The sequence below is a fragment of the Anopheles bellator genome, chromosome 2 (assembly GCF_943735745.2).
Source record: "Anopheles bellator chromosome 2, idAnoBellAS_SP24_06.2, whole genome shotgun sequence".
NCBI lineage: Eukaryota > Metazoa > Arthropoda > Insecta > Diptera > Culicidae > Anopheles > Anopheles bellator.
Window position 1 is genome coordinate 14883841 of NC_071286.1, and position 25132 is coordinate 14908972.

The 25132-nt window shown below is 48.8% G+C and overlaps 10 protein-coding genes across 11 annotated transcripts in view; 4 read left to right on the forward strand and 6 right to left on the reverse strand.

Moving 5' to 3' along the window:
- LOC131208744 (uncharacterized) overlaps window positions 1-629 on the reverse strand; it is a 987-nt gene extending 358 nt beyond the window's left edge. The window contains exons 1-3 of the mRNA XM_058201582.1: window positions 474-629; window positions 211-411; window positions 61-147 (exon numbers count right to left, since the gene is read on the reverse strand). Of these exons, the coding sequence (XP_058057565.1) occupies window positions 61-147; window positions 211-411; window positions 474-536 (351 nt within the window). The 5' untranslated portion in view covers window positions 537-629. The remainder of the gene's footprint in view (window positions 1-60; window positions 148-210; window positions 412-473) is intronic.
- Window positions 630-799: 170 nt separating this feature from the next.
- LOC131211403 (uncharacterized) lies at window positions 800-2016 on the reverse strand. Its single transcript, XM_058204845.1, has 4 exons — window positions 1623-2016; window positions 1352-1552; window positions 1189-1275; window positions 800-1111 (listed from the first exon to the last, which is right to left on the reverse strand). The coding sequence occupies exons 1-4, from the start codon at window positions 1842-1844 to the stop codon at window positions 974-976; spliced, it is 648 nt and encodes a 215-aa protein (XP_058060828.1). The 5' UTR covers window positions 1845-2016; the 3' UTR covers window positions 800-973.
- A 710-nt stretch (window positions 2017-2726) lies between these two features.
- Window positions 2727-3770, forward strand: LOC131208299 (uncharacterized). The gene is made up of 4 exons (XM_058200979.1): window positions 2727-2871; window positions 2941-3132; window positions 3214-3300; window positions 3385-3770. Exons 1-4 carry the CDS (start codon window positions 2794-2796, stop codon window positions 3523-3525), a joined length of 498 nt encoding a protein of 165 aa, XP_058056962.1. The 5' UTR covers window positions 2727-2793; the 3' UTR covers window positions 3526-3770.
- Window positions 3535-4520, reverse strand: LOC131208298 (uncharacterized). Its single transcript, XM_058200978.1, has 3 exons — window positions 4375-4520; window positions 3906-4307; window positions 3535-3835 (listed from the first exon to the last, which is right to left on the reverse strand). Exons 1-3 carry the CDS (start codon window positions 4444-4446, stop codon window positions 3695-3697), a joined length of 615 nt encoding a protein of 204 aa, XP_058056961.1. The 5' UTR covers window positions 4447-4520; the 3' UTR covers window positions 3535-3694.
- Window positions 4505-7147, reverse strand: LOC131211402 (NADPH oxidase 4-like). Its single transcript, XM_058204844.1, has 10 exons — window positions 7051-7147; window positions 6798-6893; window positions 6528-6726; window positions 6347-6444; window positions 6094-6275; window positions 5641-6025; window positions 5318-5577; window positions 5150-5255; window positions 4911-5086; window positions 4505-4828 (listed from the first exon to the last, which is right to left on the reverse strand). Exons 1-10 carry the CDS (start codon window positions 7111-7113, stop codon window positions 4708-4710), a joined length of 1686 nt encoding a protein of 561 aa, XP_058060827.1. The 5' UTR covers window positions 7114-7147; the 3' UTR covers window positions 4505-4707.
- A 1646-nt stretch (window positions 7148-8793) lies between these two features.
- LOC131209495 (terminal uridylyltransferase Tailor-like) lies at window positions 8794-10878 on the forward strand. Of its 2 annotated transcripts, none has more exons than XM_058202578.1 (4): window positions 8794-8835; window positions 8919-9825; window positions 9886-10044; window positions 10137-10878. In XM_058202578.1, exons 1-4 carry the CDS (start codon window positions 8833-8835, stop codon window positions 10559-10561), a joined length of 1494 nt encoding a protein of 497 aa, XP_058058561.1. In that variant the 5' UTR covers window positions 8794-8832; the 3' UTR covers window positions 10562-10878. The 2 variants fall into 2 exon arrangements, with proteins under 2 accessions (XP_058058561.1, XP_058058562.1); XM_058202579.1 differs by having other exon boundaries at window positions 10240-10435.
- Window positions 10874-11568, reverse strand: LOC131209496 (large ribosomal subunit protein mL51). The gene is made up of 2 exons (XM_058202580.1): window positions 11309-11568; window positions 10874-11233 (listed from the first exon to the last, which is right to left on the reverse strand). The coding sequence occupies exons 1-2, from the start codon at window positions 11509-11511 to the stop codon at window positions 10945-10947; spliced, it is 492 nt and encodes a 163-aa protein (XP_058058563.1). The 5' UTR covers window positions 11512-11568; the 3' UTR covers window positions 10874-10944.
- A 457-nt stretch (window positions 11569-12025) lies between these two features.
- Window positions 12026-19217, forward strand: LOC131212949 (importin-5). The gene is made up of 5 exons (XM_058207045.1): window positions 12026-12382; window positions 13336-15925; window positions 16131-16255; window positions 16928-17115; window positions 17341-19217. The coding sequence occupies exons 1-5, from the start codon at window positions 12299-12301 to the stop codon at window positions 17666-17668; spliced, it is 3315 nt and encodes a 1104-aa protein (XP_058063028.1). The 5' UTR covers window positions 12026-12298; the 3' UTR covers window positions 17669-19217.
- A 725-nt stretch (window positions 19218-19942) lies between these two features.
- LOC131212954 (small ribosomal subunit protein uS5) lies at window positions 19943-21693 on the forward strand. Its single transcript, XM_058207051.1, has 3 exons — window positions 19943-20041; window positions 20438-20945; window positions 21174-21693. Exons 2-3 carry the CDS (start codon window positions 20439-20441, stop codon window positions 21483-21485), a joined length of 819 nt encoding a protein of 272 aa, XP_058063034.1. The 5' UTR covers window positions 19943-20041; window position 20438; the 3' UTR covers window positions 21486-21693.
- A 96-nt stretch (window positions 21694-21789) lies between these two features.
- Window positions 21790-24229, reverse strand: LOC131212951 (uncharacterized). The gene is made up of 5 exons (XM_058207048.1): window positions 23763-24229; window positions 22862-23024; window positions 22492-22788; window positions 22206-22422; window positions 21790-22131 (listed from the first exon to the last, which is right to left on the reverse strand). The coding sequence occupies exons 1-5, from the start codon at window positions 24122-24124 to the stop codon at window positions 21914-21916; spliced, it is 1257 nt and encodes a 418-aa protein (XP_058063031.1). The 5' UTR covers window positions 24125-24229; the 3' UTR covers window positions 21790-21913.
- Window positions 24230-25132: the final 903 nt, after the last annotated feature.

Genomic DNA, 25132 nt, shown 5'->3' on the forward strand with positions numbered 1-25132 from the left:
CTGCGAATGCCATACGGACACATTTTATTATCTTGTTTAGCGACTAACATATTCACATACTTGCACAATGTTCGGTTGAACGATGCGGGGAAAGTTATGAAAGCGAAAGTAATGGTTCTTCCGGTCGTTAGAGTCCTCAAAAAGAACCTGGCGGTAATCGAACGCATGAAATCCTGGTCGCTTCCGAAACCACGACAAACTTTGACTTACTCCACAACAAAACTTCTCCATGAACAACTGACCCCGGATCCCGATGCTCTGGATGTGTTGAAACTTTTGCAGCAGTAGCTCGATATCGTCGTGCAGATGCTTCAAATCACGCCGGAAACTCCTGTGGTATGCAGCCGAATGTTGCACAATATGATCGTATTCTTCCAGAAAGTGCTCCACATCGGTTGTGAATTTGTTCAGCTGATGTACGGAAACAAGGGTAACTGTTTTTCTGTTTCTTTCTGTAGTTAGACTCTACCTACATTGCGGTACTTGCAGCTGTAATCCTGCGTCCGTTTGCGGGCACACGTCGGGGCACAGACCATGGTTTCTTCTTCGTACGACCGCCTCAACAGGAAGAAGTAAGGATAATGAAGCCCTCACGGCCACGGTTACCAGAACCGAACATGGCCCTGTTGACTTACATTGACCATGCCAAAGGGGAACCACTACACACCAATCCGATAAAAATAAATCAGAAACACAAGCGCGTCTAAACAATTCTTTCCAACCCAGACATTGGTCTAACACACCGGAAGCGTCATCATTCCCGCTGGTGTTCCGGATGTCAGCAATGGACTCAATGAGATATCTTTTCCGAGGTAACATTTATTTTGCACGCACTTTTAATACAGGCTTAAGATAAGTTAGTGAAATATAATTGAATGATTTCGAGCACGTCACTCGATGGCATTCCCCCAATTCATGGTCGCCTTAGGAGCTAACTTCAGGGTGGTTCGGTCGCGCTACGGTTGGTCACTTTCTATCCCAGGTGCCCCGCGAGGACCGAATTACTCTTTCGCAGTAGTCGCTTCAGGGAAAACAGCAGATCGTTGTTCACTGCTTTGCCCAGCGCGATGTATCTTCGGACGCATTCCGTGTACTGCTGGATCGTGGCAAGCTGTGACGATCGAAAGGGAAACATCGACAGATTAAACACATTGTTTTAAGCGGGTGCGAGACTGGGACCTGGCGTACCTCTGGCAGGGAAACCGCACTGTCACCTTCCTTGTGGACTTCCTCGTAGTGTTCTTCGAATTCCTCCGTGTTCAGAAGCACTTCCTCCTGGGGGCAGGAAATTACGAAATCATAAGTAAAATGACTACCGTATAGCCAATCGGACTCGGGGGACATAGCCTACCTCGCCACAGCACTTGATGTGCTTGTAGAGAAAGTCTTCCTTAACCATCGTGTGCAGGATGTAACGTTGGAGCAGCGCCACGAGCAGATCACGTAGCTCGTTCACCGTTCGCAGGAAGATGCTTTTATGCTGTTCTCTAGACTCCACTAGATCGTCGTACTCGCCAAGGAAGTGATTGGTGTCGACTAGGAACAGCTTCAGCTGTCAACGATAGTGCACACGTTAATCGACGAAACCGTATGCCAAACTGTTCTACTTAGTCATCACATACCCGTTCGAACGTCGAAAGCTGTGGCACTGCCTCTTCCGACTCGGCATCCGATTCCAATACTACCTCCTCCTCAACCTCGACCGAATCCTTGGCCGGTTCCTCCTCTTTGACTGCCTCCTTGGCTGGTTCCGCCTCCTTGGCTGGTTCCGGTTGCGCTGGGGCCTCTGGCACTGGAGCCTCTGCCACTGGAGCCTCTGGCACTGGTTTGCTTTCTTCCGCCATTTCTTTTAGCTCGCCGGTTTCACTGATTGATTCGTTAACGTTAATTCGTTACTAGGTCTAGGAAATGCGCAACTGTGACCGTTCGCTGCTGGTAGGAACTGTTGCCGATGGAAGTGCGCCACTAAATGACGAGAAGCAACAGCGCAGAACACCTGCAAAGCTATGATAGGTGCGGCGTCCGGATGATCGCGAGATTAAATTATCCTGCGGCCCGTGTTCGGGCCCCTCCGACGGTCGTGCCACTCTTTGGCTCGATCGCGCTCGGTATTGCTTCGTCGCCGTTCGCGTGCAGCTCTCATGATTCGTCATGCCCAAAAGGCGACGTCGAGTCGCAACCGTTATGGCAAAAATGCGGTAACAGTCATTGCAAGGGGCCGTGAAAAGCCGCTCACAGATGGGCGCAAGGAATTCGCGGGCAGCAAGGCTCAAGGACCGCCGAAGCCACTCGAGGGCCAACAGTAGACAGCCGAACGAAAGTTTATTTTTTACCGCCGGCGCTAAGATGCGCGTGCGGAACTGAGACAATGTAGCTCGGGGTTCGAGCAAACGCCTTCCTAAGTCCTGGGTAACGCCTATCGAAAGAAGCACGACTTTGGGGTTGACTTTTATTGACGTTGTGCAAATTATTGTAATACTTTTTTGAAAAATTACCAGTGTGGCTTGCTTTCAACTAGTACCGTTCTGCCCGCCGTTTGACATTGAAACCCTTTGACGCCGCTGACCTTCCTTCCACTGGCTTTGGTTTGTCTTGGCTAGTGTCCCAAGATTACGGACACGATTCTGCTTTGGACGAACAAAGATCGAGAGCGGGATTTATTTCGCTTCGTCGCCAGTGGGGGAGGAGCGTAAATCTCGGCTCTTCGAATACTCTGGACCTTGGCAAGGGTGCCCATGAATCAGCTGAGTAGAAGTCGGATTGCAAGACGTTAGATACACTTGTGTCCCATTGATGTCAGTAGTAAGCGACACACATTGGCGTGCGATGATTCCTGATGCGCAAAAATCCGACGAGTCCACTTGGGACCGAGTAAGTTAGAGGTGTTTGATATCTTTTGGTTCAACCAAGTCACTCGCTCGTGCTTTATGTTGAATCCAGTTGGAACAGGTGGTGAAGGAAACACGCAACTTCCTGGCGGACTATGACGAAATTCTACTGCACAAAGATCTGTACCGCAGTCTGTTCTTGTATCACCTTCATAATCTGCGAGACGAGGTGGTGTTACTGTTGAAAAAGTTCACGACACTGCCAAACGATGCTTCTACGGGAAAGGAAATCGACTGCTGTGGGGTAAGCCTCTACCGAATCAGTGTAGCTGCCAAAAATGGCGAAGATATTCACAATCCTTTTTCCCATGCAATCTTTGACCAGCAAATGTACAGTGATAAGGATGCTTTCCGGCGGCACTACGAAGAGGTCCACAATAAAAAAGTACTCCAATCGGCGTCGCTTTGTGAAGTAAACGGATCACTTCCAATTGTTCTTGCTCGTGCTTAACGTTTTCATTTTATTGTTTTTTCCCCCTATCCTTTCGAACCGCAGTTGAAGATGTCGTTGACGAAGATTGAGTTTTTGGAGCGGCACTTAAAAAACTATTTGACCGTCGGGCAGGAATCGAGCTGTGAGTTGCTGCTGAATTTACGGCGGATACTGAGACGCCTGGACGCAACGCTAGAGTTTTGAAATAGATGCCTGTTTGGTCAAGAGTGTCGTAACACTTAACAGCAAAACTTGTGCATCCGAGGTATGGGTGTTTTCTTACAACTATACCGTTTCGAACATTTGAGCGATGTTAAGTAATAGTAATCGCCGTCGTTCCCACGTGAGAGTCGTTGGCAAACTTTAATACTACTTAATAACGAATTACGGAAATAATTCTCCGAAGAATTTTCGTAAGATACAAGCACAATCCGTTGTTTGCCTTCATGCTGGTTTTCAAAAAATCATCCAAACTTCTGCGAAAAACTACCATCCGGAGAAGGGCTGCTTTCATCTGTTAGAAAAGAATAAATCGTTCTAGGATTTAGAATGTTTTCTCTTAAAATAACATTTTCGCTACTTACCTCACAAGTGGTGGCCGCCAATAGGTAAGTTTTCTCGTGCACAGCGTAGTAGTGGAGTCTGAGCAAGGATAACGTGCGGAACTGTTCATCGCAGCAAATCAACGGAAACTTTTCTTTGTAACCCTTGATTCGAATCGTGTAATCCGGTACGTGGTCCGGTTCTCTCTTTTTGCTCTTCGGCTTGACCGGTTCTGCGGCAGGAAATCCGTAAGGGTCCACGGGCAGCCCCTCGGGTTTCGGTTCACACCATTCAATCTTGGCGAAGTCCATCAAAATGCGTATAATACGGTGCCGTATCTCTTGCAGGTAGTAATAGAAAAAGGTTCGAAAGAGGTCCTTGTGCAGCACAATTCGATCGAAGTCATCATGAAACTGCCGCACGTTGGCGATCAGCTTTTGAAGCTGTAAGGAAATTGCAGAATTTTTCCATAGACTGTTTCTCTTGCCCGGCCACTACAAGTTTCACTACCTTGTCCCACTCGACAGCCTCCTGGGGTGTTTTGAAGTTCGGCTTAACATACAGATACTTCAGGGTCAACATCGTGCAGCAGACTGATGCAACACCAGACTCTATCCCAGTTAAAAGCTTCTCATTGGAAGGGAATTACAAAAGGAACGGAGAGCATGTTTTATTTTTAGCGCCAAAACAAACGTGCTGCCACGTGCTTGGCGGACAACACTGATGTAGGGAGCGAAATGGTTTCACATAAATAAATAAGCACAGAAAACACACATACACAGTTGCGGTCTGTTTGAAAGTAGAATGTTTTCAACAGAACGAGACTAATGACCCTGTTGCGCGTTATCCAAATCCCTCGTGGAAGTAGCTTAGTGTACACCCGTGTCTGCTGAACTCTTTGCACTTTGCCCGTATCTCTTTGGTGAGCTCCTTAGGACCACAGCTGAATACCGACACCAGCTTCCTGTGGGCATTAGAGAAACACAACCAAATCGCTGAATCGCTGCTCTACTCGAACATTAATGCTTGGTGCCCATGTCACTTACTTAGGATACAGCGTTACCAAATCGAGGAAGATTTCGTCCCAATCCGGTCGTCCACGATGCATCCGCGATTTAATCGCAGGCATATCGCCGAAACACTCCTCTAGAAGCGCTTCATCGTAGTTCTGCGTCCAGCAAAGCTTCACCCTGAAGCGATCCGGTTTGTTTTGGCTCCAGAACTGAAATCATTCCAATCATTCCAATCGTCGTCGCAAGCGATACCTCTCGAGGGCTCTACACACCTTTTCCTGCAATCGGGCTATATCGTCCGCGAACCACAGAAACGTTTCCAGACTGCGCGCTACCCACACGAGATGAACCCGGGCCGGATAGTCTATGTTGGAGGTCCTGTAAAAAGATCACCATCCTGTAGTGGGCACTCTAAATCAACAGACAACAGCTGTTCTTACAAGAGTCGTCTCAAGATCGTCACGAATGGTGTAATACCGACGCCGGCACCAATGAATAGAATTCGCTTGTAATCCAGCATCGTGCTCATCACTGAAGGGTACGGGCCGTCGAGGAGAAACTCCATCTGACGGTACGGATCACCACCACCGAGACTCCGGCGGAATTGCTCCCGCTGGACCACCCTCTCATACAGCTCCCCGGTCCAATCTCCGCGCACTTTGATGGTCAGCGTTACGCTATTTCTGCCATCCGTCGGAATCTTGAGGGGCGAACGGGTTGTTTTGTAAATCAAACGTTTGGGACTGGGTCGTAGTACGCATACCTCCGTTATGGTGAACGGATGCCACTCCAGGGTCGAAATCGATGGACACTGCAGCAGAACGTACTGCCCCGGGAGGACCTTTACGGTTGATTTGCGAAGGAACTGCAAACGAAGATGCACCGCATAGCCGGCCATCGCGTAGCTTTGCTCGGTCCTCACGCGATACCGGTGCGAGTGTGAGGTTAGATAGCGGAAGCTAATGTCGACGAAATAAATCATTACACCGAGCAACGGCCAAATCCAGGCGCGCTTCACGCCCGCAGCAAATTGGGGCGGCTCTTCGCACAGAACCAGCAGATCTTCGTTACTATGCAACGTGGCGTTATCGACCGTATCGCACATGATCTTGTGTCTGTCGGTATTGGTTTGGTATTTAATTATATTGCTGAACAACGAAACAGGAAGTGAAACGATACTAAAGATAAACGTTGGCAGCATTCGGCAACAACCAACCTGAGGGGATGATAAAACATCATGCCGTAGAACACTAGAAAAAGGTGGTGTGACGTCACAAATCGGTTGTAGAAACGATCCCGCACCGACCGTCTGGCAAGCCAAGCGATTGCTCCGAGAGTCAGCAGCATAATGCATCCGGAAAATCCCGTCGGGGTGGCAAACAGCAGGCGAAAGATGTTCTGTCGCGTGTGTAGAAGCGAATAAAATACGTCAGCCATTTGGAGGAAAACTTCGTGGGGAGGAAACTTACGTCATCAGGCCCATTCGCCCAATTTATCTCTCGATAGCGTTCATCGTAATTGCTCACGAAATTGATTATGTTTGCAAAGTGCGCTACACTGTGAATGACTTAGGTTAAGAAAAAAACGGAACGATATCCCGTTCGTGAGGTTGAACATCTCAGGCAAGTTACACTTTGAAAACATTCTTACTTGCAACGATGATGAGAGAGACTCCCATAAGTAAATGCAACACCTTAACCTTTTCCAAGTAGTGCACCAAGAGGCGCAAAGAGCATCTTCCGAATATTTTGTGTAGCAATAGGTTGAACGATTTACTTGTGGGCAGGGATATGAGGGCAATGGTCACATTAAGTACTGGTGCAGTTCCACGGGACACGCACAAGCCATTCTGTGAAAGTGAAGAGACACATAGTGGCAATATTTCTTCCCAAAATTCCCACAGCGGAAGCCTGCACTTACTCCAAGGATTCTCGCAACGTAATAGTATTCTGCATCCTGGTGATAGTTACTAAACGCTTTACAGAAAACGACAAAATTGAAACCGGTCCACAGTAGCTAAATAAAAAGTGTTCCAAAAGAAAGTTATTAAACCAAACACTAAACACAGCTCTGTTATCAATCAAACTACAATGTTATCTTTCTAAAAGATTTCTGCCCCGGTTATGTATCTTTCATTTTACAACTTTGATTAAACAACGACGAACAAACTTACCGCCAGAATATACTTGAACACAAAATTGCGTGATGCGTGATATACTTTGTTAACTCTCTCCATCGTGTGGGTTCGTTTGATTAAACTTCCATTGCTATCCCGGCTTCGAACGCCAACACAGATGTTTGTCGATTCACAATTATTACTTTGCAGTGGAGATGGGCAAACTCGAAAGCCTTCGACGATTGTTTATTCTTGTTGGCCGAGCTAAATCATTCGGGGTAGCTGGCGCGTCGCCGTAATTCCGTCGTCCGGCAAGATTGATGATGATTGGGACGGAAATAGAATGTCGAATGCCTCCACAATATGCTACATCTGTTAACTAAATCGTGCAATGGACATTTGATCAACGCAAGATTGATGGAATCTCTACTATCACGTTTCTGCTTATCAGAAGGATCCACTAAAGCAGAAGAATAACTTTATCCTTTCCTTCATAAGTTATTCTAATTTCCGTGACTTGTGATAAATAGTATTGAGTTGCTCAGCCTAAAGCCACGAATCAATAAGGTCAACGATGATCGATCAATCATCACATGTTTTCGTCAATCATTAAACACCACTAGATTTTCCACATTCTAAACCACATTTGTCGTACCCGGTGACACTAATCTGTGCTTGATTCGCAACAGCCAGAAGAAGTACGTTCTTCAGAATGGTTGAACGAAATTCGACTACCAGGCGGATCGTGTTTCCAAGCCGGCCGCTACAAAGCAACACCGTTTGCCAATTCAAACGCCTGGCATGTGCCGATGTGCCGGATGGAATAAAAATAACGTCGGAGAAAGAAGCTATAAGTTGCCTCCCTTCGGACGTGGTCCTATGTCGGCTCGTCTGGAACCCTTGACTTGGCGTCGGGTTACAATCATATTTCTGCACACCAGCATTTCAAAGTTTTCCAATACTTTCAACGCTTCCTTACACACTTTTAAAAACAGACTTTTGCTCAAAAGATATGAACGAACATAACAAACATCAAAAGAACGTTGGACCATCATTATTGTCGCACATTACATTTATGTTTTGCACAAGACACTCTGCACACTTTGGAATCGACTCGATCGTAGTTTTTGGCACCATCAGTTACCTAATTCTACGACATTCCACGACAATCGTTCCCTTTCTACTGAGACAACTGATTCGAGGTTCCGGCAACCCCGCACATCTGGCTCACGATTTTACGATGCACGCCAGACGCTGGCCAGACATGGTGCGTTCCATCTATGTTGTAGTGCGGCACGCTTGGCCTACGATGGACCGTTACCGTTATAACGCTGAGCATAAAACGTGGCGAACGCGAATAGCACCGATCGTGACTTTCATTCATGCTCCTTCCTCTTAATTCCTGCTTCGCCTAATCCACTGCTCGCAATCTCACGTGGTACATGAATTACGAGCCCCAAGTTAAAAGAAATATTTCAAGAAAATAATATAGTATGAAAGATCTATACTTTAAATTATACTTGGTAAGAAAGCTGCAACAGTGTTATCTGAGTGTTGTGAGTGTTATCTGAGCGTATCTGACTCATTTGCCAGCCAGATAGCCAGATTGATAGCCAGATTGATAGCACAGCTTCCCCAATATTCTTACCAACGGCATCAGTGCGCGCATTTTTACTGATCGATAACGTCACTATTTATTCAAACAAAGTTGCGATGCACGCGTGGTTCCAGGGTTGCCTTCGATCGTGCGCAGCCTTAGCTTATGCTGTCACTATGCTTTATTTGCCAGTCGGACGCGACGCGGCTCAGTTCAGTTTATAGTTCTTTGTGCTCGGCAAGATGGTAAGATGCTACAAACGATGATATTGGATCACATTCTTGTAGACATTCACATCTTGTGAACATTCTTACATTCTCTGTTGCAGGGTGACCAAACCATCTCTACCAATTTACTGCTCGATGCGCTGATCAAGAATATGGAGTCGTTCGACTCGGACCACAAGAGTGCGGACAATTTTACGTTGTCGCAGTTTTTAAAACTTGTGGCCATCATAGACTCTTTTATCGCAGGCGCTACCGTTGAGCCGGATGAGGAGGACAAGGAAGCACTGGTGAAAAACTTCTACCTTCAGACCGACGTAATTCTGTGTCGCCAATGCAATGAAGCGCTCAACAGTCGCCAAGACGCACATTCGCATTGGCAGACGCACGAAACAAAAACAACGTCATCGTCGGAAATAGAAACACCGGGGCCGGGAGACCCACCCATTAATCCGCCGCTGCCGCTGGAAACGCCGGCTGCAGTGGGGTCAAAATATTTGGACCGGAATTGCATTCCCAAAAACATGGAATATCTTTCGAAAAAAGTGAAAACATTTTTAAGCAAGGATGCAGATGAAGTGGCGAGAAAACTCCACTTGGAGAGCTATTACATCCAGCAAGATCAGAGAAACGCAATGGTTGTGATGGACCTAACGTCCTCCCTGATACCCAACTTTCCGCTCACGAAATGCTACCTCTTCGGTTCGCGGTTCTTCGGTACGGCCACGTTTGAGAGCGATATTGACATTTTTGCTAATCTGCAAAATAACTACTGCGGAAGAAAGGGGAGTTTTGGGAAACTTGATCCTCGGAAAAGTGTTCAATTGTGTGCGGTAATTCTGGAGAGAAATCCATTATGGCAGATTCTATGTGTAACAGCCACAGCACGCATTCCGGTGTTGCAAGTGGTTCATAAATCGTTTAATCTAAAGTGCGACATTTCGTTCACGAGTGGACTGGCACACTGCAATTCTTCACTGTTAAATTACCTGTTCGAATTGCAGCCCACTTGTGAGTGTTGGAATTGCAGAACTTAAAGTTAAATTACGCTAAAACCGCTGTTGTTTGCAGGTCGGGCGCTGGTGTGCTACATTAAAAGTTGGAACAGCGATTCGAGCCTCACAGGGTATGCCATCGCGTTGATGGCTGTGTTCTTCTTTCAATGTCACAACCTATTGCCCTCTGTTCATCATTTGCAAAATGATTCGCGCACAGCAAGATATATTGATGGTAAGAAACTAGTTTCTCTAGGACTGCACCGACAGTGTTGGCTTTATCGCTTCTTTTCGTTTGCTTTTCGGTGACTCATACTTCATGCACAGACTGGAATGCTGGATTTACCATGCACACATTAACGCAACTGCAAATACCGCCGTGCACCATGCCGATCAGCACATTAACGAAACAGTTTTTTGCCTTCTACAGTAACCAGGACCCAAACTTCTCGCTGGAGACTGACGTTGTCTGTCCATTTTTGGGGCGTTATGGCATAAAGAAAAGCATGTTTCATGGCCCGGACGCATCAGGAATACCCACAGAAATGTTTCGCTTGCGTTCTTACATGTGCCAACATAAAAACGACCCTAACCGGCTAAATTTGTTCGCGTACGACCGACCGTTCGTTATTCAGGATCCCTTCGAGCTGTGCCATAATGTAGCGAAAGGTCTGAACGAGTGCCAAGCTGCAAAATATCTGCGAAAGTTTCACCAGTGCAGTATTTTCCAGCCTTCGACAAGAGATGTGTAAATGTCGTAAAATGTGTAAAATGATAGGACCTGCAACACCGGCGCAGACTTCCATCGGAGCGTCTTACAATCTTTACCAAAAACTTTTGTACTTTTGTACTTTTTTGTACTTGTAGTGTACTTTTTTGACACAATCGTACTGTCCATGAATTAGAAACGATCTAACTTAAAATATGAATATTTCATCAATTATTAGACGTATGTGACCTTTCCGCCTCGATTGTTTCATGTTCGAAGTGAAATCGAGTGCAGCCTTTTAATTAAGATAAAAATAGTGATAACATGCCAAGAATCGCACAATAAAAACTTTGCTTTGGCCAAAACCACAAACACGATTTATTCATTATTCACTACGGAGCTGTGCACAGCATCAGAAACCACTGGTTAAACATTCGAATTCCCTGTCTTAGTTTTGCGATTTAGAAAACGGTACAGATAGGAAATGCGTTTCTCCATGTCGCGCCACTTTGTCGGCCGGGCGTTAGGGTAGATGGTGCGACTCAGCATTTTGCGCTTTCGCAACAGCACTTGGTACTCGTTGCCCGAAATTCCGCGCAGCCAAGATGGTACGGAGTAGAGGACACGTGTGGGATGCAACCGATCGTTCCCGAGAATGTCGATGTAGTCATTCTGGCCGAACAACGCTCGCTTCTCGCACCAGGCATTCTTGGGTCTACAAATAAAGCGAACGAAGTAGTAGAGGGGGAAAAGTATCTCCCACTCATTATCTTATACGGCCGGAACATACTTGTAGTCGGGCATTGGAAGCTTCTGCCCATTGTCCAGGTGGGGCAGAAGGCCCCGTTGAAGAATGTTATCCTCGTATCCGTAACGTCGCACCAACGGTCCCCGGGCTACCTTATCAGCATGGTATCTGTAGCGCACGGTCGTCAACTGTGGTTTCCAGAGCGCTCGTCCAATGGACGTAATTATATTTGCGGCGAAGGACATTCTAATGTTTTTATCACCGGCTCGCGGCTCGCGTTTTCGAGGGCCAGAAGAGCAAAACAAATCGGCAGACTGAAGCTGTCAAAGGAGGGCCAAGATTGCTACATGCTGTAACTTTTTTCGGCGGCTGTTTGCATCTCAAATCATTGAGCGAAACGTCAGTTGATGATGCACTTTAACATCATTCAAAGTACAATTTGAAAAAATCAACGTATGCCGTATGAATGAATATTTCTGGAACAAGAATTACTAACTGAAACGGTGTTTCTGTGCTGTAGCGTTTGCCAAAACTGTGATCAGGGTGTGCCCATTGTAGCAACCTTGAACATTTTACACTGCTGGCAACACGAAACGACACGAAACAGCCGCCGACGGCCGCTGCCAGCAAAGTGCGCGCTTCTTCTTCCTGACAACGGGCGGCTGAGCGCGCTCTTTCGCAGCTGTCTCGCTCTCGTTTTCGCACGTTTCTTCCCGTCAGAAATTGCCGATTCCACGAGGAGCACACCTTGGCGCCGTGACGACGTGCAGACTAAACATCCCTTAACCCGTTCGCAGCGCTCCGAAAGTGACCGACTGTGAGCGAAACCAGCATTCCGCGATCGCGTGGCCGTCGGAAGGAGGCAGGTGCGTGTGTAGGTTCGAGCGCGAACAGCGTGTAAGGATAGTCGAGCACGGCGTAAGGAGTCGGAGCAGGAAGAAGCAGAAGCAGTGGCAGCCGCGGCAAGACACGCACGTTCGTTTGCAGCCGTGCTGAAGAGGTTCCAGTCGTAGAAGTAGTAAATGCGAAGCGATGGCTGCTCCTGATCAGGTCAACTTTCAGCAGCTCATGAGCTCGCTGTTGTCGACGGATAATGACGTCCGCTCGAAAGCAGAGGTACGTAAGCCACGTCCAAACGGCGTATGGCCAAGGACGGCGGCCACTTTCGGCAGGACTGCTGCTCGGTCGTGGACTCGAGATGATGGTGGTGTGGTGTGTGTTGTCATGTGCGAAGTGTTTCCGGTTTCAGCCCGGCCGGCGACCGATGGCGCAAGAGTTGTGAATTATCTCCTAGATGGTTTTCTCATCCACTGAGCAACGTGAATCGCGATCTCGAATTCCTGCCGAAAAACGTGTTTCATGTGATCCATTCCCGTCCTGTCAATCGATCCTGAGGTGTGTTAGTGTGGCGGATGAATTGCGTAGCAAACGGCGAACACTGTCAACGGAGCTGTTGTTGCCTGCGTGAATTGGTTCAACCCTTTTTCGGCTCCGTTGGAATTGCCGGTGGCTACTATCCGCTGAAAAAACACGCACCGGCAACGGATCAGCGAAGCTATTGCTTGCCGTCCGTTTCCGAAACATGTGCTTACTACGATTGCATTCGCCGCACAGTTTCGCGGATGAGTTATGTGTTTGTGTGCCCGCGAGCCCCTGTTTGTCATGCAGTGTCAGTAGCGCCATCGTGAACGTTCTGTTGCCCGTAAAGCACGAGCACACAATCCGGTCGAAACCGGTGACAATGGAGCGTTTTATTGATTTTTTGGGAACCACCATTTCGCATACCAAATGATTCATGCTTCTCCGTGACCCAATGCACCAATGTCACCATCGCCCACTCGGATCGCCATAGCCTTCGCCGGGCAACAACGCCATATCGGCATTGGGTTGCTTCGATGTTGATATCGATTCTCTCTTCCTTGTTTGTTCATCTGTTATCTTTTTCATTGCATGCGCACCGCACCTCACGTAATCAAACGTCAACAACGATGACGATGATTATGATGATGATGATGGGGGTTCGTGGTTCCTGCCACTATCCGACCGTAAACCGGACCGTCCCACACCAGGAGGTTTACAATGCATTGCCGTGTGAAGCGAAAGTACCACATCTACTCGGTACGATTCAAAATCCGCAAATGACGGAGGAAGCGAGAATGCTGTCGGCAGTGCTGCTGCGCCGTCTAGTGTCGGCCGAGTTCCAGGAGTTCTACGAACCTCTCCCACCGGAGGCGAAAGATCAGCTGAAGCAACAGATCCTGCTGACACTGCAGCAGAACGAGGTCGGTAGCATGCGGCGTAAGATCTGCGAGATGGTGGCCGAGGTGGCCCGCTGCATGATCGACGCCGAGGGCAACAACGAGTGGCCCGAGTTTCTGCAGTTCCTATTCCACTGCGCGAGTGCACCGTCGGTTCAGCTGCAGGAATCTGCCCTGCGCATCTTTGCCTCGGTGCCGGGCATCTTTGGCAATCAACAGGCGCAGCATCTGCCGCTGATCAAACAGATGCTCTGCAAGTACCTTGACCCGTCCTCCGACCAGGAGGTGCGTTTTCAGGCGGTCCGAGCGTACGGGGCGTTCATATTGCTGCACGACAAGGAAGAAGACGTGAAGCGCCAGTTTGCCGATCTGCTGCCGCGCGTCATCCACATCACGGCCGAGAGCGTCGAGCAGGATGATCCGCAAAACCTGATGCAGCTGCTAATCGACATGGCCGAGGGTGTGCCGAAGTTCTTCCGGCCGCAGCTCGAGCAGATCTTTGAGCTGTGCTTGAAAATCTTTAGCACGGTCGACATGGAAGATAACCTACGGCACCTCGCCCTCGAGATGATGGTATCGTTGGCCGAGAACGCGCCGGCTATGGTGCGCAAGCGAGCGGAAAAGTACATCGCGGTGCTCGTGCCGCTTGTGCTGCAAATGATGACCGATCTGGAGGACAACGAAGAGTGGTCAGTGTCGGACAAGATCGCCGAAGACGACACCGGTGATAACAATATAATCGCCGAATCGGCGCTCGATCGGTTAGCATGCGGGCTCGGCGGCAAAATGGTTCTACCGTACATCGCTAACAACATTTCCGGCATGCTGACCAGCCCCGACTGGAAGCAGCGCCACGCCGCCCTGATGGCCATCTCGGCGGCCGGCGAAGGCTGTCAGAAACAGATGGAGGCGATGCTCGAAAGCATCATGCAGAATGTGCTCAAGTATCTGATGGATCCACATCCGCGTGTACGGTACGCGGCGTGCAATGCGATCGGTCAGATGGCGACCGATTTTGCACCGATCTTCGAGAAAAAATTCCACGAACAGGTTATCCCGGGGCTGCTGAATCTGCTGGACGATGTGGACAATCCGCGCGTCCAAGCGCACGCTGGGGCGGCGCTGGTGAACTTCAGTGAAGACTGCCCGCGAAACATTCTCACCCGCTACCTGGACGCCATCATGGCCAAGCTGGTCCAAATCCTAACGTCCAAGTTCGAGGAGCTGGTCAAAAAGGGCACAAAATTGGTGCTGGAACAGGTGGTGACGACGATCGCGTCGGTCGCCGACACGACGGAGAAGGACTTTGTCGTGTACTACGACCGACTGATGCCGTCGCTGAAGTACATCATCAAGGAGGGCAACCGAGACGACCTGAGGCTGCTGCGCGGCAAAACGATCGAGTGCGTCAGCCTGATCGGACTGGCCGTCGGGGCGGAAAAGTTCATGACGGACGCATCGGACGTGATGGACATGCTGCTAAAGACCCACACCGAGGGCGATCTGCCGGACGACGATCCGCAGACGTCGTACCTGATCTCGGCATGGGCGCGTATCTGCAAGATTCTGGGCAAGCAGTTTGAGCAGTTCCTGCCTCTGGTGATGGGCCCGGTCATGCGTACGGCGTCCATGAAACCGGAAGTGGCTATGCTGGACAACGATGAGATGCAAGGCGTCGAAAACGATAGTGACTGGCAGTTTGTAAATCTGGGCGAGCAGCAAAACTTTGTCATCCGTACGGCGGGTCTGGAAGATAAGGCGTCGGCATGCGAGATGCTCGTTTGCTACGCGCGTGAACTGAAGGATGGTTTCGCGAACTATGCCGAGGAAGTCGTCCGGTTGATGGTGCCGATGCTGAAGTTCTACTTCCACGACGGCGTACGGACGGCGGCGGCAGAATCGCTACCCTATCTGCTGGACTGTGCGAAAATTAAGGGACCGAAGTATCTGGAGGGCATGTGGTTGTACATCTGTCCAGAGCTGCTGAAGGCGATCGACTCCGAGCCCGAACCGGACGTACTCGCCGAGCTGCTCCACTCGCTAGGACGCTGCATCGAAACGCTTGGTGCCGCTTGTCTGTCGAACGAGGCGATGGAAGAGGTCCTGAAGCTGGTAGACAAGTTTATGACACAACATTTCGAGAAGGAGGAAAAGAGGGCCCAAGCGCGCAAGGAGGAGGACTACGACGATGGAGTGGAGGAGCGGTTGGCCGAAGAGGACGATGCCGACGTGTATCTGCTGTCGCGCATCACCGACATCATCCACGCACTGTTCGTCACCTACAAGGAAGCGTTCCTGCCGTCCTTCCAGCGATTGGTGGCACATTTCGTGAAGCTGCTCAACCCCGCCAGCCCGTGGGCCGATCGGCAGTGGGGATTGTGCATATTCGACGATCTTATCGGTAAGTGGGCCCGATTCGGAGCGATTGGTTTTTACCGGTGTCTTCGTGATGATCGGATGAAAGTGTCTGATATCTGTATGATTATCTTTTATTTTACCGATGGCTTAACCTTTTCTGAACTACTTCCAGACTTTTCAATGCAGCGGAAACTGTTTTGTCACGTTGCTTTCATGCTACTTTTCGTTTCATTTTTTACGCCAAACAGAATTCACGGGACCTATGTGTGCTCAGTATCAGGCTTACTTCTTGCAGCCGATGCTGGAGTACGTCAAAGACGAACAGCCGGAAGTGCGACAGGCGGCCGTATACGGATTTGGTGTACTTGGACTGGTAAGTGTTGCTAATTGGGTAGAGTTTTGGCAAGCTACAAGCACCAGCCATGGTTCTATTTTGCTCCGATCGTATCAGAACGTGTGACCGCTGATCATGTAACAACCCTGAGGAATCTTTCGCTTTAAGTCTATATTTGTCCAATCGAAACCGAATTTAATGTGTCCTCTTAACAAAATGCATAAATTTTGCTCCATTTATGTTTGTTTTTCAAGTGATCACCAAATTTATAGTAAATTGAAGGGGTAATCAATTATTGCTTTAAACTGCGACGGTTTCTCATGGCACAGAAGCTAGTGCTGGGCATTCAACCCACGACCGAACGGTCAGACGCCAAAGCCAAGCCATGCGTAGAATTTTTTCGGTCACTTGACTTTTGGAAGCGCACCATACTCGGGAAATAGAAACCAACCCGTATCCGCAATGGACGCGTTGGGGATGATAGATGAAAGAAAACGATTCACTTTAGCTCGTTCCATGGTTCGTTGATTTCAAACATTTGAAGCGTGCCAACAAGACACAGCGAACTCCGTTACTGCAGCAAAGTTTTGTAGTGTGTTACCTCGCTTGCAATCATTACCGTTCATTTTCTCTTAAAGTTGTGCGTAAGAAGAAAAGTGTACCCTGTAACTCATTTCATTCTCTCTGTCTCTCTCGATCGCTTCCCCACAGTATGGCGGTGAACACTTTTCCGTCACCTGCGCCCAGGCCATTCCAGTGCTGATGGAAATCATCATGGCACCCGATAGCCGCGAGCCAGAGAACGTTAACCCCACGGAAAATGCTATTTCGGCCATCACGAAGATTCTGAAGTACAACAACAAGGCAATTACGAATCCGGACGAAATCATCGCACTATGGTAAGTCTCAGCTGGCCTCCGGCCGTGCCATTTGGGTCGAAATTGTGGAAGGTTTTACATGATGAGAAAGGGTAACAAATCACGTCTTACCGGTTCATCCGGCTGGGGATCGACATTCCTTCATATGGCTTAACCTTTTCTGAGCTTGGTCACTTACTTACGAGACCCCATACGCATCGGTGATCGCGTACTGCTATTCTAATTGTGTTCACTCTTTCCGCGCAGGTTCTCCTGGCTACCCGTTGGTGAGGACGAAGACGAGGCAGTCTACGTGTACGGTTACCTGTGCGATCTAATCCAGGCCAACCATCCGGTGGTGCTCGGGGAGAACAATGCGAACCTACCGCGCATCGTGTCGATAATTGCGTCGTGTTTCTACCGCGAGGCAGTAACCGTCCCGCATCCGGAAGCGCAACGGATGCTGTCGATAGTGAAGCAGATCGAAGCGAACCCGGACCTGTTCCAGGCTTGCATCAACCAACTAACGGCGGAACAGAAAACGGCGCTCGAGAGCGCGTACCGAGCGGCAGCGGCCGCGGTTACGACGCAGTAATGGGCAGCGATCGATCAGCGACAGAGAAAGGGAGAGAGAACGGATGAACATCCCGTAGAGGACGTCTTCCGATGCTTGCAATGTTAAGGCCGCCCATGTCACTTTTGTTTCATCTCAAAATCATCACACCACAGGCGCGCACGGATGGCACCGTTTTTATGTGTGCTGCATGAGTTCTGCCGGGGCACACACCACTGTCCTCCCTTCTTCTTCTTCATCCTCCTCTTCTGCATGGCACTGCTTATTGAGCGAACGGTTACAAAACGGGTGGGAATGAACGGGACCCAGTACGCAAGGATGTAGACGATGGACGCGTGCGACGAGAGTGCAAGATGTAATGCTGAATGTGGACCACGAGACGAAAAGGACACAAGAGGAAACAGTAATGACGATAATGGTGTCGACGGGTTTCAACTGTCCACTTTTTAATGCCTGTCGGTTGCGTTCCAATGCCGTGTCAAATCACCAACGATCCACAACTGGATGGGGTAGCACTTATGGTTTTATTGAGGTTTCCATTTTTCGTTTCAAACATCTTCATGACACGCTCATGAGGTTGGCCAAAAATCAGCTCCAGGTACTGGAAGTGTTTGTACGGTTCTCTCTTACGTGTTTTATTTGTTTGTTTTCGTACCATTTGTGGTATTACAGACCTTTGCCAAGAACTCCCGTTCCGTTTGATCGACCTCGAGGCGAATGATGGCTCGAGATGATCCTTATGCTCGTCTATTGTTTCATCACGAGTGCTAGTTTATTGAGCAAATTGTATCGTATGAACACGGGATATTGGATATTGTTTGATTTTAGCGGAAGTAAGTAATATTATTGTAAATAGAGGGAGGAAGAACAGTAGAGTAGCTCGAATGTGTTTCCATTTCGTGTTTCACCTCCCCCGACCTTCCCACAGAACAACCCTTTCCGGGTGCTGCCTTGTGTTAATTATGACATTCGTTGCCGAATGTGCGGATGAGCTTTGTGTTTGTGAAGAAAAAAATATGTATGTGGTAAAACGGTGGAAGAAAGACTGGTTGCAAAAAATGACGCACGTGCCCTCCCGTTTTCCGTAGTGGAACGGCCGGTATTAGCTCGTTGCGACCGTGAAATCCTTTTCGATGCGTTGGAAAAGGGGTAGGCAAGTCTTAGTTTGCGTTTTCAGATCGCTCGAACGAACGTTGTGAACGTGTGTGGTTCTTTACTTGGCCATAGACACAATTTCTGGACGGACCGATTCGGTCCTATTCGACACGATCACGTGCACGTTTGAATCAGAACCATTATTATGCGCAACAGCAATTGAAACCTCCGGCGTTACCTTCGAACGCTTCACTTCACGACACACGTTAACACACGCCAAACAATATAGTTGAGGTATCGCTTACAAGTGAGATCGAATGTGAGGTCGAGTCGAGACGAAAATACCTACTGCACGGGTTGAAAATGTTTCTGGCACAATCAGGAATGACGTGACGGTAGGAGAGTAAACTATTGAATAGTGCATTAAATTCTATTCACATATTACTATCGGCAGTAATCCAAAATATATTCAAAGTACTCGATGAAACGCACGTGCTACAATTATTCGTTGTCCGAAATGCAAATCATTCAGTTGCCGTCGTTGGCGACAACTGGAAGATGCCAATTCATTTTGCTATGATGTTGTCATATGTTATTCTTACGATCTCAAGCATCTTTGCTTTCAGTGGCTATTAAAGTAGTTGAACGAATCGTTACAAATGATTAGAAATTGATATTGATAACGATAGTCCAATGTTGGTTTTGTGCATTCTGTGTAATTAGTAGACATGACGGTTAATGTTGAAATAGAATTTTCCGAAGCAAGATTGAGGATTTCTAAAAAATGGAATTTATCATACGGTTGAAGAGCTGGTTTCAGTTTTGCCGTTGTTATGTAGTTTGTACAAGTAAATTACAAACAGATATTGCAATGCTTTAGAAATCATTTGCTAAAATTTCATAATAATCCTTGTGAGACCCAAAAAGAAATTTAAAATACTAATTTTAATAAAGTACCATTAACGACCAGTTTAAAATATGTCTGCATCCTTATCGGTTAATGCACAACAGTACGCAGCTATTGCTAACTTACTTGACAAAAGTACAGTACCAGTAACTTTCTTGACAGCTAAGTCCAGGGTCTATGCGGCACGTAAGCGTGGTATGCTCGCAACTCGCTCCGTTATACGACCAACTACGAAAGAGTAAGAGAGAGAGCTTCTGATCACGTTCGCTGAAAACCGGAATCTCATGGGGTACGACTATGGATGCGCGGCACAAGCGGACGGCCGGATGGTTCGACGAAAATGACGACTCGTTCATTCGGGTTTCCGTAATATTACAGTAAACACCTAAAAAGTAAGTATGGTCTTCTGCGTTTCTCGGCTAAGAGGTAGTCAATTTCAGAGCTAGTCAACCATTTTTCCAACTTCCTTTGTGCAAAAACGTTGCCAAAGTCACTAAATTGCTGAGCATTAATTTGTTTTACCCGTGTTTTGCACCTCGAACATCCCAATTGTGAGCAATGGATGTTTCGGCTCTTCGCCACGTGTTCTTCGCTCTAAAGCCTTCTAAAATTTCTACATTTACTCTGTTGGCAAAGATTTGTCCTAACTTTTCGTTCACTTTGTGGTAATACAAAGAATGTGCTTCGTTAGTTTGGTTATTTCGCAAATTAATGCAGCACACCTTGGGTGTCCCTAACCTCCAAACTCGTGAACCACCCTAATTGAGCATCTTTTCGTCTCTGTGCAGAATGGCGGACGCTGCTCCAGCCCGTGGTGGATTTAGAGGAGGATTCGGCTCGCGTGGTGGTGGACGCGGCGGTCGCGGACGAGGTCGCGGTCGTGGCCGTGGGCGCGGTCGTGGTGGCAAGGAGGACTCGAAGGAATGGGTTCCGGTGACGAAGCTGGGCCGTCTGGTGAAGGATGGCAAGATTCGCACGCTGGAGGAGATCTACCTGTACTCGCTGCCGATCAAAGAGTTCGAGATCATCGACTTCTTCCTGAACCGTCTGCTGAAGGACGAGGTGCTGAAGATCATGCCCGTCCAGAAGCAGACCCGTGCCGGTCAGCGTACCCGCTTCAAGGCGTTCGTGGCGATTGGTGATAGCAACGGTCACATCGGGCTTGGTGTGAAGTGCAGCAAGGAAGTGGCCACCGCCATCCGCGGTGCCATCATCCTGGCCAAGCTGTCCGTTGTCCCGGTCCGCCGTGGTTACTGGGGTAACAAGATTGGTAAACCACATACCGTACCGTGCAAGGTAAGCCAGAATGCTGTGTGGCCTAACAAACTAAGCGAACCGATTGGCGTGGCTTCCAAATGATGAGAAAAATTCAAAACTTATGCGGTTTTCACGGATAGGTGGCTGCATACCACTGGAATGACGTTCTATAAGCGTCTGATGGAATCACTGCTCAAAGCGCCAATGTTTCGCTTGAACTGTGATTAGTTTCGTTCTCTCTAATGGGTTATGTTATTTTTACCGTAGGTCAGCGGCAAGTGTGGCTCCGTTCTGGTGCGTCTGATTCCGGCTCCCCGTGGTACGGGCATCGTATCGGCCCCGGTTCCGAAGAAGCTGCTCCAGATGGCTGGTATCGACGATTGTTACACCACCACCCGTGGCTCCACGACAACGCTTGGTAACTTTGCCAAGGCAACGTACGCCGCCATTGCCAAGACGTACGCCTTCCTGACGCCGGACTTGTGGAAGGACCTGCCGCTGAACAAAACCCCGTACCAGGAGTACGCCGACTTCCTCGAGAAGACGAGCAAAACTGGTCAACGCATCATCGAGTTGTAAGCAGCAATTCCGATGGTGGATTGACTCCGTCGTCTCCTCGGTCTCCTCGTTGAACCATTGTCATCTGTGGATAAACTTTTTATTTCCCCTATAACATCCCGCGTGTCCCGCACGTGCCAAGCGTGCGCGAACATGCAGAGAATAAAAAGCTTAAGTTCCCGGCAATTGCAAGCTCTGCCGGAAACGAAGCAATGGCAATGGAAATAGATTCGGTTGATTGTGTTTCGTCTTATTTATGTATCACAAAGACAAGATGATAAACCAATGCTTGGTATTCGTTAAACAACGGCCGAAAACTTTCGGTTCCTGACGTATCAACAATGCCCTGCATTGCCAGTAGAGGTTTTATTGGAAAAATACTCATTTTATTCCTAAATCGCCAGTAAACGGGAAAAAACGGTCACCACCGGCAGGAGCCTCCTTCGGAGCTAATCCAGGTCCACGAAGCCTTTGTAGACGAATTTCGGCAGGTTTTTCGTGATGAAATCCACGTAGACGGGCGTCCGGAAGCATTTTTTGAAACTCTCTGCCAGCTTATCGGTATTAGCGAAGTCCATCTCGAAACCGGAACCATCCTCGGGTAGATCCATGATTTCGGTCATTTCTACGCACATGAAGGGCACGAACGTGGACGACAGTAGGAACTCTAAATGCGGCGGGGATGCGGAAGGAGCTCAGTAAGTATGTCTATGCGACCACCGGCAAAATAAGTTTCCTCACCCATGTGGCCACACTTCATGATCTCCACCTGAATATCGAGTAACGTTGGTAACCGGCGAAGATAGCCAATCTTTCGCAGACACTCGACCAGCTCTTGGTGATAGAAATAGATCAGCTCCTCCCGGTGCGCCTCCTTGGTGTCGATCGACACCGCGTTGTACATGGCGTAAATGAGATCAACTGCTGGCGTACCCCAAACGCTCAACTGGAAATCTAGCTATACACCGGAAACGATCGGCTGGGATCGGTCAAAGGGTTAGTCGAGTAGTCTCGCAAACTTCCTTACCAGCATTATGTCGTCCAGTTTTCCTTCGGTACGCTTGAACATCATGTTTTTGAAGTGAAAATCGCCGTGGTTGAGGACGTGCACCAGGGACGACGCGTCATACGTGTAGATAGTGGCGGCGCGTTTGAAAATTTTCTCCTTCACAGCCAGTATCCGATCGCCGTACTGCTCGCAGCCCGGAATTTCCGGCACGATCGATGCCAGTATCTCGATGTTGGCTTGCCACATTTTCAAAAACTCAGTTTTCTCTTCGAACAGGTTAAACACACCCTTTGCAAGCTTCTTGATGGCCGGAATCTATAAGCGACCACAGGGACGGGGGAAATGAGTGGACCAGGCAGGTGTGAAACGGACGGATGGACTAGCGTACCTCATCGGCAAGCATCATTGAAGTGGCATGCCAGCGGGCTAACTTGGCAAACACGACCTTCGATTCTTCATAGTCCAACTGCTTCGACTTCATCTCGAAGCCATGCTTAGCGATGTCCTCAAACACCATGACCCACGATGGCAGCTTTTCGTGGTACAGCAGTCTTTGGGAAGAGCATCGGAGTAATTAATGTCTTATCTTAACAATTCCGAGGTCGCGGCGTAGTATCACTGAGGCATTCCATCATGTGCCTTTATTTGCATACGGTAAATGATGCTAATGTCGCGTCGGTTATGAGAAAACGATGTTTTCGGGTTCTCATGTACTGGGAACCGGTCCGCCGGTAGGACGCAGAAAGAATACTGACTCGTGTGAATAGTGAATCGCTGACAAGGTACTTTACATCCCATTCGATTAAGGGGCTCATATTTAACCCACCTGCTAAGGGCCTCATGCCTCAATTGAGCCATTCAAGTGTTGCGTGGATGCGACAGGGTATTAATATTGATGGGTGCATATTATGCAATTCTTCGCATATTTAATGAGTGACGGATCCATTACTCAAAAGGGCCCGTGAACAAATATCCCAAACATACGATTCTTATCAAGTGCAAGCTGAGTTAATCTGGCGAACAATTGAAAGCATAAAATTACAATAAGGGTGCGTAATCAATTGATTAACGGGTGATAAAAACACGACTCTGCTTCTACTCAAATCCATCATGATCGATGATTGTCTTCCATGGCAACACACCATGGCTATCTGCAGATAGCGATAGCGCGGACACGCTTCTCGTTCGTCACCTCGTGCCGTAATTTATCGGCGAGAGTTCCTGGGCGCCAGAGCGCCAGGATGGTCACGCGCCACGGTCCCTAATCGATTGCGTAAAGGTGCGCTTACCTCGCGCCCAGCACGGTCTGATCGCCGACGGATCGCAGCAGCTTGTGCATGGCCGGCACTATCTCCGTGTACATGAGCGTCTCCGTCTCGAACACGTAGCCATCGTCGAGCAGATCCTTTTTGAGCCCGTCCTCGAACGGGAGCGTCTTCACGATCAGCGACACCTCGGCGGGCGACTTGTTGTGGGTGACGATCGCCCGGAAGATGATGCTCGCGAAGTGGTCGCCCGGCTTGGTGCCCGGGACAATGCGGCAGCCGGTCACCGCGAGCGTGCTATCGCGTTCGGAGTGCCGCAGGACCTTCTCGAAGAACGCTCGGTCCATCCAGCTCGGCGGATGCATTTCGTCCTTGTTGAACGCCATCTCAGCAGCAGCAGCAGCAGCAGCGAGTTCGAGCGACGAAGCAGTGGCCACAACAAAACAGGGGACAGCAGCGTAATTTAAACAGGACGCAACCGTTACACTCGACCGTCGGCGCGGAACTGATCGCGACGCGCCGCAGAATCGCACCCGGCACGACCCGCGAGCTCAACCTTCAATCATAGTTACGCATGCCCCCCTCACCGTTGGCGGACAAAGGCCGGAAGTGGCACGAGGCGGCCGGAACGTGGGGCGAGATTTAGAGATATGACCGGGGCGACATGCGCCACAACACGCGCCTAACTGATAGCGGGCCGCGCGGTTTCAATTTTGGCCGATTGTAGGCTGGGCGGGACAGATGCTGGTGTGTCCACCGAGACCAATAATTACACTTAAGGTCACACGAACGTCCCTGCGTGTTGCGGTTTTTTGTTTGCAAAACATACAAAAGTGATCACCATTCGTTTTTCGGCGATCGTCCTACGATCATTGCGGGCCCTGTTAGAGGGCCCGCATGCCGGGAATTGCGATCGACCAGTGATGCTGTGTAACCGAAAAGTTGCGTAATAAATTTCAGTTTTTGGTTATGTCAAGGGTCGTAAACACGAGATGCCAGTACTCTGCCGATGCCGTGAGGTCTCCATGGTGGTGGTACTTTTTGCATGATGAGGCAAAACTTCGAACCGCGAAACCTAGCCTAGGGCTGCTACGCAAAAGTGTAATAAGCGGCCCTGGGGAGATGGAAATTGATGGACTCGTTATGACCCGAACGATCGTGCGGATGCCATTCCAAGCTAACGGTGACGCCATTGTGGGTTGGGCATTTAGTGCGATTAGAAGCGATGCGAGTGATTATATGTTCTCTATTGGATGAAACCCATTCATTCATTTTAAACGCCACCAGTGTAACGGCTACGAGAGCGCTATTTGGCACTCGGTTTGAGCCTTGGCCAACATTAGATGGGCAACGTTTTGGGGTAGCCAAAGCTTGTCGCCGGTAACGCTATCGAT

Coding starts and splice junctions, on each gene's coding strand:
- LOC131211403 (XM_058204845.1), bottom strand. CDS start 1,844: ATGGCGGAAGAAAGCAAACCAGTGCCAGAGGCTCCAGTGGCAGAGGCT. Junction 1,553..1,622: donor AGCTTTCGACGTTCGAACGG/GTATGTGATGAC, acceptor TATCGTTGACAG/CTGAAGCTGTTCCTAGTCGA. Junction 1,276..1,351: donor ACATCAAGTGCTGTGGCGAG/GTAGGCTATGTC, acceptor TCCTGCCCCCAG/GAGGAAGTGCTTCTGAACAC.
- LOC131212954 (XM_058207051.1), top strand. CDS start 20,439: ATGGCGGACGCTGCTCCAGCCCGTGGTGGATTTAGAGGAGGATTCGGC. Junction 20,946..21,173: donor CACATACCGTACCGTGCAAG/GTAAGCCAGAAT, acceptor TTTTTACCGTAG/GTCAGCGGCAAGTGTGGCTC.
- LOC131211402 (XM_058204844.1), bottom strand. CDS start 7,113: ATGGAGAGAGTTAACAAAGTATATCACGCATCACGCAATTTTGTGTTC. Junction 6,727..6,797: donor ACGTTGCGAGAATCCTTGGA/GTAAGTGCAGGC, acceptor TCACTTTCACAG/AATGGCTTGTGCGTGTCCCG. Junction 5,256..5,317: donor ACGATCTTGAGACGACTCTT/GTAAGAACAGCT, acceptor ATCTTTTTACAG/GACCTCCAACATAGACTATC.
- LOC131212949 (XM_058207045.1), top strand. CDS start 12,299: ATGGCTGCTCCTGATCAGGTCAACTTTCAGCAGCTCATGAGCTCGCTG. Junction 15,926..16,130: donor CATATTCGACGATCTTATCG/GTAAGTGGGCCC, acceptor TACGCCAAACAG/AATTCACGGGACCTATGTGT. Junction 17,116..17,340: donor GACGAAATCATCGCACTATG/GTAAGTCTCAGC, acceptor CTTTCCGCGCAG/GTTCTCCTGGCTACCCGTTG.
- LOC131209496 (XM_058202580.1), bottom strand. CDS start 11,511: ATGTCCTTCGCCGCAAATATAATTACGTCCATTGGACGAGCGCTCTGG. Junction 11,234..11,308: donor CTTCCAATGCCCGACTACAA/GTATGTTCCGGC, acceptor CTTTATTTGTAG/ACCCAAGAATGCCTGGTGCG.
- LOC131208298 (XM_058200978.1), bottom strand. CDS start 4,446: ATGTTGACCCTGAAGTATCTGTATGTTAAGCCGAACTTCAAAACACCC. Junction 4,308..4,374: donor AGGCTGTCGAGTGGGACAAG/GTAGTGAAACTT, acceptor ATTTCCTTACAG/CTTCAAAAGCTGATCGCCAA. Junction 3,836..3,905: donor TGGCGGCCACCACTTGTGAG/GTAAGTAGCGAA, acceptor CTTTTCTAACAG/ATGAAAGCAGCCCTTCTCCG.
- LOC131212951 (XM_058207048.1), bottom strand. CDS start 24,124: ATGGCGTTCAACAAGGACGAAATGCATCCGCCGAGCTGGATGGACCGA. Junction 23,025..23,762: donor CAGACCGTGCTGGGCGCGAG/GTAAGCGCACCT, acceptor CTCTTCCCAAAG/ACTGCTGTACCACGAAAAGC. Junction 22,423..22,491: donor AACTGGACGACATAATGCTG/GTAAGGAAGTTT, acceptor TCCGGTGTATAG/CTAGATTTCCAGTTGAGCGT.
- LOC131208299 (XM_058200979.1), top strand. CDS start 2,794: ATGTCAGTAGTAAGCGACACACATTGGCGTGCGATGATTCCTGATGCG. Junction 2,872..2,940: donor ACGAGTCCACTTGGGACCGA/GTAAGTTAGAGG, acceptor TGTTGAATCCAG/TTGGAACAGGTGGTGAAGGA. Junction 3,301..3,384: donor AATCGGCGTCGCTTTGTGAA/GTAAACGGATCA, acceptor TTCGAACCGCAG/TTGAAGATGTCGTTGACGAA.
- LOC131209495 (XM_058202578.1), top strand. Junction 9,826..9,885: donor GTTCGAATTGCAGCCCACTT/GTGAGTGTTGGA, acceptor TGTTGTTTGCAG/GTCGGGCGCTGGTGTGCTAC. Junction 10,045..10,136: donor CACAGCAAGATATATTGATG/GTAAGAAACTAG, acceptor CTTCATGCACAG/ACTGGAATGCTGGATTTACC.